This window comes from Pseudonaja textilis, chromosome 10, assembly GCF_049901715.1.
Source record: "Pseudonaja textilis isolate UNSWEBS1 chromosome 10, rPseTex1.2, whole genome shotgun sequence".
Lineage (NCBI taxonomy): Eukaryota > Metazoa > Chordata > Lepidosauria > Squamata > Elapidae > Pseudonaja > Pseudonaja textilis.
Window position 1 is genome coordinate 18,317,805 of NC_141999.1, and position 12,217 is coordinate 18,330,021.

A 12,217-nucleotide genomic window follows, 5' to 3' on the forward strand; every position below is an offset into this window, starting at 1 on the left:
TGTGCGCTTTGTGCGCCCATGGACCATATGTAACTCACTTTCTGCTGAAAGCTCTATGTGTAAAACAGCTGACACACTGCATTTGGCTGAGCTGCACGATCAGCTGAGCTGGAATACTCAGAAATAAAACATAGACTAGAGCTGGGGCGGTGGGTGGGCCCAACAGCTGATCATCGGAGTGAGCCAAAGTGAACTCTAGAAAGAGTGCAGAGTAGAGCAACCAGGATGATTAGGGGACTGGAGACTAAAACATATGAAGAACATATGGAGAACGGTTACAGGAACTGGGCATGGCTAGCCTGGTGAAGAGAAGGACCAGGTGAGACATGATAGCAGTCTTCCATTATTTGAGGGGTTGCCATAGAGAGGAAGGGGTCCAACTATTTTCTAAAGCACCTGAAGGCCTGACAAGGAATAATGGATGGAAACTGAACAAGGAGAGATTTAACCTGGAAATAAGGAGAAGCTTTATGACAGTGAGAACAATCAACCAATGGAACAGCCTGCCCTTGGAAGTTGTGGGAGCGTCATCACTTGAGACTTTCAAGAAGAGACTGGACTGCCATCTGTCAAAAATGGTGTAGGGTCTCCTGCTTGGGCGGGGGGTTGGACTATATGACCTACAAGGTCCCTTCCAACTCTGATTATCTGTTATGTGTTTAACTGGTTCGCTCCCAGCTGAACATCAGAGAAACTGGTTCACCTGAATTGGGCTGAGCCAGTGGAATCCCACCCCTGGATGGAAGGCTGAGTCAACCTTGAGCCTTGTGAAAATCGAGCTGCTGGCACTAAGCAGAATTAGCCTGCAATATTGCATTCTAACCACTGGGAGGGAGGGAAGGAAGGAATAAAGGGCAATAGCACTAGCACTTAGACTTATATACCACTTCACTGTGCTTTACAGCTCTCTCTAAGAGCTTTATAGAGTCAGCCTCTTGTTCACAACAATCTGTGTCCTCATTTTACCCACCTTGGAAGGATGGAAGGCTGAGTCAACCTTGAGCCTGGGGAGATTCGATCTGCCCAACTGGCAGTTATTAAGTGATTCACTGTAATTGTTAAGTTAGTAACCTGGTTGTTAAGTGAAACTGGCTTCCCCATTGACTTTGCTTGTCAGAAGGTCAGAAAAATGGATTATATGACCCCAGGATACTGAAACTGTTATAAATATGAACTGGTTGCCAAGCATCTGAATTATGATCATGTGACCATGAGTTGTAACTTTGAACGGTCATTAAATGAACTGTTGTAACTAGAGGACTACTTGTACAGGTTTATAAAGGTAGTCCTCAACCGACAACTGTAACTGAGCTTGGCAATTAGAGCTGTAAATTTTGACTGTTTTAAAGCAGGTTATCAGATGATCTAACCAATTGTTCGGTCTTGTTTGGCAGTGGTCGTTAAGCAAACCCATCGTTCACCGTGGGCCAATTTTTGCCTGAAACTGGAAGTTACCTGGAAGTAAACACCAGTTTCTGGCAAAAAGAAACTTCATAAATCACAATTATGTGATCACAAGACACTACAAACAATTGTGTATATGGGCTCAGAGGTGGTATTCAGCCAGTTCTGACAGGTTCTGGAGAACCGGTAGTGGAAATTTTGAGTAGTTCGGAGAACCGGCAAATACCACCACTGAGTGGCCCCGCCCCCATCTATTCTCTGCCTCCTGAGTGCCAGCTGATTGGCTGGGTCTCCTTTGGTTGCCCTGCACAGGAGAACGAAGCTGGAAAGCAGGTTAGTGGAGTGAGGAGGGAATAGGGATTTACAGTATCCTTCCCTTTGCCATGCCCATCAAGCCACACCACGCCCACCAAGCCACACCCACAGAACTGGTAGTAAAATTTGTTGAATACCACCACTGTATGGGCTGATGTTAAGTGGCCAAAATGCAGTCATGTGATTCTGGACGGGGGGCGGGGCAGGGGAGGTCGGAAGTTGGACCATCAGAACGTGAATCCTGCTGCACTCAGCTTCCTGGATCCTGAAGAAGGGGAACTCTTTGTGGACGCTTTACCTGGGAAGCAGCAACACCTTTGGCAAAGTTTGTTGTTCTTCATAAAATGGTGAAAAGATGGGTTAGATGATGTTGCTGTTGGATGGAGTCAGAATTGGTCTGAACGGTGGTGTCAGCGATGCACTCATAGGAAACAAGACTCCGAGGAAGGTAGTTTCCTCAAAGAAGAGTATTTTTTATTAATTTGGCACAGATCTGGTGAAAAGCGACTCTGAAGGTTCCTGCAATTTTCACCTAATTAAAAGTTTTTTCCCTTTTCCCAAACAATCAGTCACATGGTCCAATCGAGGTGCTGCCTGGTTGCCGGGTAACACCACTCCTCCTCTCTCTGAGCATCAAAATGGTTAAAAATTATAATTTACTATTTTAGCTCACTTAACTTATTCACCATTCTGTCCCACCTTTCATTTTGACATTTCTGATTTCCATTTATTTCCAGGACTGGCTGGAGAATTTTAGGAGTTGAAGTTTACATGTATTACACAATACGTTATAATTTCCAACAAGTAGAGCAATGTGACAGTACAATCGATGGTAGAGAAAGGTGAGAAGAGATATTCCTATGATCGCGTTACATTTTACAATTTGGAGTCAAATGTGTGTCAGGATTTGGAAAGCTACATGAAGCCCTCAGATACCAGATTGTTCACTTTTGATTTATGGCAACACTGGGTCCTATATATGTAATGATAATATCTTATGGAAGATTGTTCCAGAGACAATAATAGGAATATCCTTATGGTAGATTTACAATGAATTGGAATTTCAGTTCTCACATCTAGTGTATTGCATCCATTTAATATGAATGAGATTTAAAACTTATTACATGTATTTTAATATAAGCAGTGCTTCACATGTAGCCTCAAAATGGATACATTGACCTTTTCCCAAGCTATTGTTTCAATATGGGGATCGATAAGAATCAGAATTCTCAATTAATAGGATTTCAGACTGCCCAATACTGTCTTCAGTGTATTATGGGGTAGTTCGTAGGTGTGGCAAGCAAAGCATGTATGAACTAGCAGGAAGTCTGAAGGACCGGCCTAAGGTTAAATTCTGCACCAAGCGTTTTACAAGATTTACATTAATTCAAAGACGGTGGTATGATTTTAGATATGATTTCTGACTTCCGTGTATTAAGAACAGAAATCATTTAAGATAACATGCTGCCTTTAGGGATTGTTCTTTTCAAAGCCACTCTGATGAACATCTGCGGTGTGGAAAAAAATGACCAAAATGATAATAGTCAGAACGACCAATGCAGTCCCCAATCCAAGGGCCGTGTGATCCAAGATGAGTGCCAGTCTAGAATATCTCTTAGCAGATGCGATGTCTCCCCGTTGATTGGCATCTTGAGTCTGAGGGTGGGTGGGAGGGAAAGAGGTAAAAAGAAGATTATTGAGACCCATATAATTGGTTGACTCTGGGCATGTGGGACAGCAAGGAGAAGACAAATGTCAAAACATGCATGAGAACATGATTTTTAAAACAAAGATGGCAAGCGCGGAGGCAGAAGAAGAGAGGAAAAGAAGAACCAGAAGAGAAGAAAACATGTAAGGAAGAAGGAGATAAAGAGGAATGTACTATATACAGAGTGAAACTAAAGCTTGACGAACGTAGTATTTATTCTGTGTGTATGTGTGTGTGTGTGTGTGTATTTGTGTGTGTGTGTGTGTGTTTCAGCAAGCACCGATCTTATTGCAGAAGTGAGGACATAAAGAAAGGTTATGAAAGATTGCTCTTTAGGTGTGTGGTAGAACAAAGAAATGGAAAATGTCAAACCTCAAGTTCACACAGATAGTTCAAGTGTAGAGGTAATCACAAATGTACGGCTGGAAATTTAAATACATCTGCAAGACACCAGTGACTTTGACCAACGAGAAGGGTGAAGGAACAAGATATTTAGCTTCTTTAGCATAGCAACAGGGGCTATAAAATGTTACATTTCTGTGTTTTGCTGCTTTTGAAGAGTATATAAGTATTTGCTTTTCCACAAGATAGGCTTCAGATGTTGCTACAGCTATATTGCTCTGAACGTTTTGAGCAAATAAAACCAACTCCTTTTGATTCCGAGGTCTGAATCTCGTGATTTTTTGCAACAGAAGGACAAGATCAGCCTGGGTCTCAAATTAATTCAGTGGAATCCCTTTTTATCCATTTGGATTTGGTGCACTTGTACCCAGACTTCAGAGGATAATTAGGATGGCAGAAAAAACAATTACTACCAACCTGCCTTCAATTGAGGACCTGTATACTGCATGAGTCAAAAAGAGGGCTGTGAAAATATTTACACACCCCTCACACCCTGGACATAAACTGTTCAACTCCTACCCTCAAAACGACGCTATAGAGCACTGCACACCAGAACAACTAGACACAAGGACAGTTTTTCCCCAAACGTCATCATTCTGCTAAACAAATAATTCCCTCAACACTGTCCAACTTTTTATAAAGTGTATACTCCTATTACTGTTAATCTTCTCACCACTCCTTATCACCCATCCCCTCCCACTTGACTGTTTCCTAGTATGATTTGATTGTTGATTGTACCTTATGACTATCGTTAAGTGTTGTACGTTATGATTCTTGATTCTTAACGAATGTACCTTTTCTTTATGTATACTGAGAGTATTTACACAAAGACAAATTCCTTGTGTGTCCAATCACACCTGGCCAATAAAGTATTCTGCAGATACCCTATTTTAAAAATGAAAGTCTTTGATAACTACTCCAATCCATTTTGCTCGACAAACTGGATGGAGGGTTTGCATAGGACTTTGGGTGATGTGAGAGTTTTCAAAGCAAGTTGCACTGGAAACAGATCAACAGCAATGACAGATAAATAGATTTAGTGCAGGAAAAAAAAGACTCCTTTACAAAACGAACCTGGCAGCTGCAGGGGATCTACTTATATGCTTATATGTCTTTGGGCCACACATCCAAGGCAACAGGTTAGAAACCATTGCCAATCTCTGTCGGCCATGAGGGATAGTTTCCAGTTGCGTGTGGCCCTCCTAAGGCCCATTTTTGGCTGCAACGGCCTCCTGAATCCCTCTGCCAGCAAAATCACAGCTCCAGAGGGCCACACACGGCCCATCCGAGCTCCATTTTAGCTGGGAGAGTTCTCAGGCCACCACAGGTGCCCCCACCACAAGTGACGTCAAGCTGGCTATGCCCCCTCCCTGAGGTCAAACACAACCTTGATGTCGCCCTCAATGAAATTGAGTTTTACCCCCATCCTAGGTTATTTGCACACGCTGACTAATCATGGCATCAACATTCCTGCTAAACCACATGGCCCTTGTTATAGATATTCACACCAACTTGCAATTTTTTTGGACTATCTCTCTTGCTCAAAGCTTCTGTTAGAGTGGACAAGGTTTATTTATTTATTCATTTGATGCCCCCTCACTCTCAAAGGACTCCTAGCAGTCTGTAGTATAATAAAAGTATATGTGTAAAAAAACAATTAAAATGAGAAAGAATTAGAGACAAAAAAACCAAGAGGACAAATGGTTATGTGTGTTGTCTTCTCTCTTTTTCCCATCAACCACCTCCGACATAGAATGTCCTCATCAGGGCGACAAGCCAACTGACAGAGCCAAGTTTTAAGGCTCTTCTGAAAGGCGAAGGCAGTGAGGACGGATCTCACCTCTGAGGGGATGTTAGCCCTTGAGCCAGTTCAGATCAGGAAGCAGGTTTCACAAATTTGACTGGAACTCTTCCTGAGTAATGCATTTCAGGCTACACTTTAACACTGGTTGGCCCAGGGTCAAATTGGCTGTTGTGGGTGGCGTGACCCATCCCCAACCTCCAGCTCCCCCACAAATATGGGACAAATCTCCCAAGATGGCCAACCTGAGCTTTGGAGAACAGGTTGTTAAATTAATCACCCCGACTATCAAGATGGATCCTGGGTGCTGTGCTGCGCTGCTATGGAGAAATGGGCAATGGAGCAGTCAGCACGAGGGAAGGAGGAGGAGCAGGGAAAAGAAAGAGGGAAAGCGACTTTCTCCTTCCCCTGTGCCGGCTGCTATGTTGCCTGTTTCTCCATTGCAGCACAGCGCCCTGGATCCACTTTGATAGCGGAGGTGGTTAATTTAACAATTGGTTCTCTTGAACTGGTGCAAACCAGCTGAATCCCACCATGGCTACACTACCCGATTATTCAAAGTCTGGCTGTTGTTTACCCTTCCACCCCTCATATTTCTCAAGAAATTAGGGCATTTGAGTTTCTTTCTCAAGTTTCCCTTGTTTCCTGGATTTAAAGTAGGTTCTTTCAACTCTCTGGTTTCTCCAAGGTCATCTCTGTAACTTTCTATATATGAGAATTTGGTCATCGATCTGATGCCCATTTTTTTTTTTGCTCTAATGTCCCTTGTTGTTGCATTAAGACATATTGTGACCCAGATGCATAAAATCCAGTTGTGTAATCTGGGGCTGCCCTTCGAAAGGACTTGGATTTTGCACCTTTGGTGCAAAATTCCATAGTCCAGCTATTATCAAGAGTAAGTAACAGCAACGCACCTGTTCTTGGTTGCTCATTGGTTGCAAATAAGCATTGAGAGCCAATTCAAGGGGTCGGTTTAACTGTTCCTATAGCAGGGGTGTCAGATTCAAGGCCCGGGGGGCGGATCTGGTCCACGGGGTGCTTAGATCTGACCCTTGGGGCCACCCTAGAAACAGCAAAGGACCGGCCCGTGCTGCCTCTGCTAGCAAAAAAGGAGCTCGGGTGGGCAGCCCTCCCAAGCTCCATTTTTGCTGGCGGCAGGCTGCATGTGGGTCTCCCCAGCTCTGCCTGGACCACCAACATGAGTGATGTTGAGATGGCCACGTCCATCCTGGCTGTGCCTACATGGCTCCCTGAGGTCAAACACAGCCCTAATGCAGCCTTCAATGAAAATCGAGTTTAACACCTATAGCAGATGGTGGACTGGAACTGTCTTGGTGCTTGAATTTCGGTTACATGGATAATTTTCACTGTAGTTTTCTCTTGTCATCTTGTATACTATCCTGAACAGGATAGATAAAAGGAAAGAAAGAAAGAAAGAAAGAAAGAAAGAAAGAAAGAAAGAAAGAAAGAAAGAAAGAAAGAAAGAAAGAAAGAAAGAAAGAAAGACCATGTAGAGTCCATAATCAGCCATGGAAACTCATTAGGTGATTTAGTGCCTGCCTGTACAGCCATTTCTTGCAGTTATGATGGTCCCCATAATCAAGTGATCATAATTCATTATAACGGGCATGTATTTATGATGGCTGCAGCATCTTGAGGGGTGGACATGCAATCATTTTCTGCCACCTCCCCAGCTGGCTTCCAACACAATCAATGGAAGAACCTGGATTTCCTAACCGCTGTGTGATTCACTTTAGTGATTTGCTCAACAACTGTGGCCATAAAAGTAATAAAATCAGGTGCCCCACCCTGGCTTAGCAATGGAAATTCTAATTCCAATTCTGGTCATAAATTGAAGGCTACATCCGCTTTGCAATACATAATTCTATTTAATAGTACTTGAACAATACTTCAGTTAAGGCAGCCTGATAGTGCATTGAAAGGAGCACTTATCTCTGCAAAGCGAACTTTCCTTCTTTGAACTGTATTTGATCTCTGACTAAGAACTTGAACAAACTCTGTATACTTCATTCCCCCTCCCTTTTCCCCCTTGTTCCTTTTTACTCCCTTTTCTTCTACAGTCCTATTCCTGCTTCACAGTTCACTGCAACAACTGCTGGCTGTTACCTCTTACTAAGATTAAACTAGCATTGGCCACACTCACACCAACCTAAGCAAAGTTAGTCATGGCTCTCTCTCTCTCTCTCTCCCTCCCTCCCTCTCTCTCATTGAAACTCACCTTTATAGAGAAAATCAAAGCAGTGATGCCCAAGGGGAGGCAACAGCAAAGGAGGGTGAAGATGGAGTAGCCCAAATAATCTGGTTCATTGACAGATCGGACATTTGCGATGAAGATAGTTTGTTGAGGCTGCATAGGTATGGCTCCGACAGGTCTGCCATAAGCGTGGTACTGGTATGGCATAGAGGGATATGTCCCATACATTGGAGGCGGTGGATTAACAGCTGATTTCATGGGATCAGGCTGTTGTCCAGGATGAAAGGGTTCATTTATTTGAGATGTCTTCTCGTTCCCTGGATTGCTCATCTCGCAGCCTGCTCTCCTCTCCTTCCCTTCCTTGAAGTTCTGCAATGTCTCGCCTCGCTTCTCAGCAGATTGTTCTTGTTTCTTCTTTTTTTTCCCAAAGGCTCCCCAAGTCCTGCTGATTTTTTTTCTTCTTTTCCCTTGGTTGCACTTTTCAATCCTCACTCCTCTTGCTTTGCTAGCGTCCTTCTCTCATGGACTGAAACTTCTTTTTTTTCCTGCAGATTGGCTTCAAATAGGCGGTTTACTGTAGGGTAGAAACAGTGAACCCAGAAATAAATGGAGGGTGTGTCCAGACCGTGTCCCTATTTTCGGTTGTGAAGCGGTAGGCCTATTTGGTAGGAAGTGTTTTCCTCCATCATCTTACTGACAGCTAAATCTTTTCCTCAGTGGCTGGATTTATTGCCTTCCACTAACTGGGGAAAAAGAGAAAACAACCCCGTCACCAAACATATAAGGATGTCATTGCACAAAGCTTCCTCCAAGCAATGGACATGTGTCTTCTGCAATCGTCTTACAAGGGAGGCCAGCCTATAACTACCTGACATACGATGAGAATAGAGGCCAAAATTTCTGTTGTTAAGTGAGTTTTGCCCATTTGATGACTTTTCTTGCTACAGTTACCAACAGCACTTAAACTTAAATATGGCTTCACGGTTCTTTTATAGCTCTCAATAAGCAGTTTACAGAGTCAGCCTTTTGCCCCCAACAACCTGGGTCCTCATTTTACCCACCTCGGAAGGATGGAAGGCTGAGTCAACCTTGAGCCTGGTGAGAATTGAACTGCTGGCACTCAGCAGAATTAGTTTGCAATGCTGCATTCTAACCACTGGGAGTGAGGGAAGGAAGGAATGAAGGCAGAGGTGGTATTCAGCAGGTTCTGACCAGTTCTGAGGAACCGGTAGCGGAAATTTTGAGTAGTTCGGAGAACCAGCAAATACCACCTCTGACTGGAGATTTTGCAGTACCCTTCCCCTGCCACACCCACCAAGCCACGCCCATCAAGTCATGCCCACAGAACCGGTAGTAAAAAAATTTGAATCCCACCACTGAATGAAGGGCAATAGCAATAGCACTTAGACTTATATACCGCTTCAGAGTGCTTCATAGCCTTCTCTAAATGGTTTACAGCCTATGGCCCCCAACAATCGCGGTCCACTGCAATTGATAAGTTAGTAACCTGATTGTTAAGTGCAACTGGCTTCCTCATTGACTTTGCTTGTCAGAAGGTTGCAAAAGGGGATTTCGCATGACCCCGGGACACTGCAACCGTCATAAATATGAGATGGTTGCCAAGCATCTGAATTATGATCCTGTGACCATGAAGATGCTGCAAAGGTCAAACTGTGAAAAACTATCGTAAGTCACATTTTTCAGGGCTGTTGTAACTTTGAATGGTCACTAAATGAACTGTTGTAAGTAGAGGACTACCTTTAGAGGTGTGTAAAGGTCATCCTCAAGTTATGATTGTAACTGAGATTGACAATTACAGTTGTAAGTCATGACTGTTTTAAAGCAAGCTTTCATATGACCAAACCAATTGTTCAGTCTTGTTTTGCAGTGGTCGTTAAGCAAACCCTTTGTTCACCATGGGCCAATTTTTGCCAGAAACTGGAAGTCAACTGGAAGTTAACACCAGTTTCTGGCAAAAAAAAGAAACCTTGTAAATCACAATCATGTGGCCGCAGGATGCTGCAAACAACTGTAAATGTGGGCTGATCGTTGAGTGCCCAAAATACAGTACAATATGCAATAGAATACCCTACACCCCCAGCCTTCAGATTCTAGGCTTAGACAACCTTGAACTACGCCAACTAAGATTGGACTTAAGCATAGTACATAAAATCGTATGTTACAACGTCTTACCAGTTAATGAATATTTCATCTTTATCAACAGCAACACAAGAGCACACAACAGATATAAACTAAATGTAAACCACTCCAAACTTGATTGCAGGAAGTACAATTTCAGCAACAGAGTGGTCAATGTCTGGAACTCGCTACCTGATTCTGTTGTCACCTGCTCAAAGCCCCCACTCCTTTACCCTCAAACTAACCACTATCGACCTCACCCCATTCCTAAGAGGTCTGTAAGGGGCCGTGCATAAGCGCACCATCGTGCCTACCGCCCCTGTTCTATTGTCCCCAATTATTAGTTCCTATTTCATATATTTAAACTTATGTTTATTCTTATTTCTATTGTATTGTAAGCTTTTGACAAAACAAACAAACAAACAAATAAATAAACAAACATGTGACTGTAGGGGAGGATGGAAGTTGGATCTTCGGAATGTGAATCCTGCTGTATTCATCTTCCTGGATCCTGAAGAAGGGGAACTCCTTGTAGACACTTTACCTGGGAAGCATCAATACCTTTGGCAAAGTAGGTTAGGATGTTGCTCTTCATTAATTGGTAAAATGATGGGTTATATATAGTTCCTGAACTGGAATAGACATGGCAACAAGTCAGCCAATGGGGACTGCCTGGATTAGACATGCTAACAGGTCAGCCAATGGGTCTGTTTGGTTAGACATGGCAACAGGTCAGCCAATGGGGGCTGTTTGGTAACTGAAACATAGTATTTGTTTTATATGGGGGGGGCATAAGTGACAGTTAGAAGTCTGGGCGTGGCTTTGACTTGCTCAACTGTATATAAGAGTCGGTTTGTCCTCTGTAACCTAGGCCTCTAAGTCTAGGCCTCTGGGCCTCTGTAAATTTAGGCCTCAGGGCCTCTGAATCTCTCTACTCTGTAATGACTTGCTTCTGTTGAGTACTGCTTCTGTATTCCTGAATTTGCGTGCCGACTTCTGCTGTAAGGTATTGTAGATAAAGAAGCTTCTTATGTAAATGAATACGGCAGAATTGTTTTACTTGTGTGCTAGTCGGATGTGCCGCAAGACTCTCTGACAAGATCGGGGGTGTCAAGCTCAATTTCACTGAGGGCTGCATCAGGCCTCGGCGGGGCCGGGGTGGGCGTCGTCCTCTCAACGTCACTCATTGAGGCTGTGTTTTTGGCCACGATGGTCTCCTGCAGCCCTCTGCCGGCGAAAATGGAGCTCGTTTTGGGCTGTGCCAGCCTCCTGTAGCCCTCTGCAAACCTCCCCAAGTTTTGTTTTCACTGCAGAGGCACCGCAGGTCAGTCCTTCACTGGCTGGGCCAGATCTAAGCACCCCGGCTCATGGGCCTTGAGTCTGACACCTCTGGGTTACCTAATATCTACAATTAAGGAATTCTGGGAGTTGGGAGTCCACGCATCTTAAAATTGCCCGGGTAGGGAAACACACTGCTTTAGATTGAAAGGGAGAAGATTCAGGAATATACAGACAGGCTCGAGCCATGGGCCAAAAAAGAATAGGATAGCCCTCAGACCAGCAAGGTCTGAATTTGGGTAGGAAAAATGTAAGGGATAAGTGTCAGGATTCCAGCAATCACCCTAATTAAATCATGAGCCTTGAGCCAAACTTCAAAGAATTCATTGGGAGCGACATACTGGCACGACCTGTATGAAGCTGATTCTGGCAAACTTAATTACACTCACCTGTGATCCTGCTTTCTCCCTCCCCCCCTCCCCACCCACATTTATGGGTGTGCCATAAATCAGTTTCCCCAGTTAAGCACATACACGGGCTAAGTGTCATCTATCATGTTCTCCAATTAAAGTTTTTCATGGGCGAAATCTTCAGCAGCTGAGCTACAATCTTTTTAAAGATAAAGTTGGAACGTGCTTCTAAGTTCATTTGCCGTATGCTTCTCCAGTCCTTTCCCCCCCCCTACCCTCTTCCTTATGCCAATTTAGAAACAAGCGTAGGAATGCTTTACAAGCTGACAATAAGCATGTTGTGGAGGAGACCTGGTTTGGCAGGAGTATGTGAGGAAGGGATCCAAGTGTCCTTGTCAACCCAAGTTAAATATGAACCAGCAATCTGATGCTATCTCGGAGTTCGTTAAAAGGAAGACAGACTCCTGGGCATCACAGTTTTATATATTTATTTATTTGCTTATTAGCCTTTTTTTAATCCCGCTGTTACGGTAAGTAACCCAAGG

General features: G+C 43.7%; 1 protein-coding gene across 1 annotated transcript; it reads right to left on the reverse strand.

The window, feature by feature from the left end:
• Nucleotides 1-3,189: 3,189 nt before the first annotated feature.
• LOC148124931 (dispanin subfamily A member 2b-like) lies at nt 3,190-8,445 on the reverse strand. Its single transcript, XM_087939434.1, has 2 exons — nt 7,870-8,445; nt 3,190-3,375 (listed from the first exon to the last, which is right to left on the reverse strand). Exons 1-2 carry the CDS (start codon nt 8,173-8,175, stop codon nt 3,190-3,192), a joined length of 492 nt encoding a protein of 163 aa, XP_087795560.1. The 5' UTR covers nt 8,176-8,445.
• Between the last annotated feature and the right edge of the window lie 3,772 nt (nt 8,446-12,217).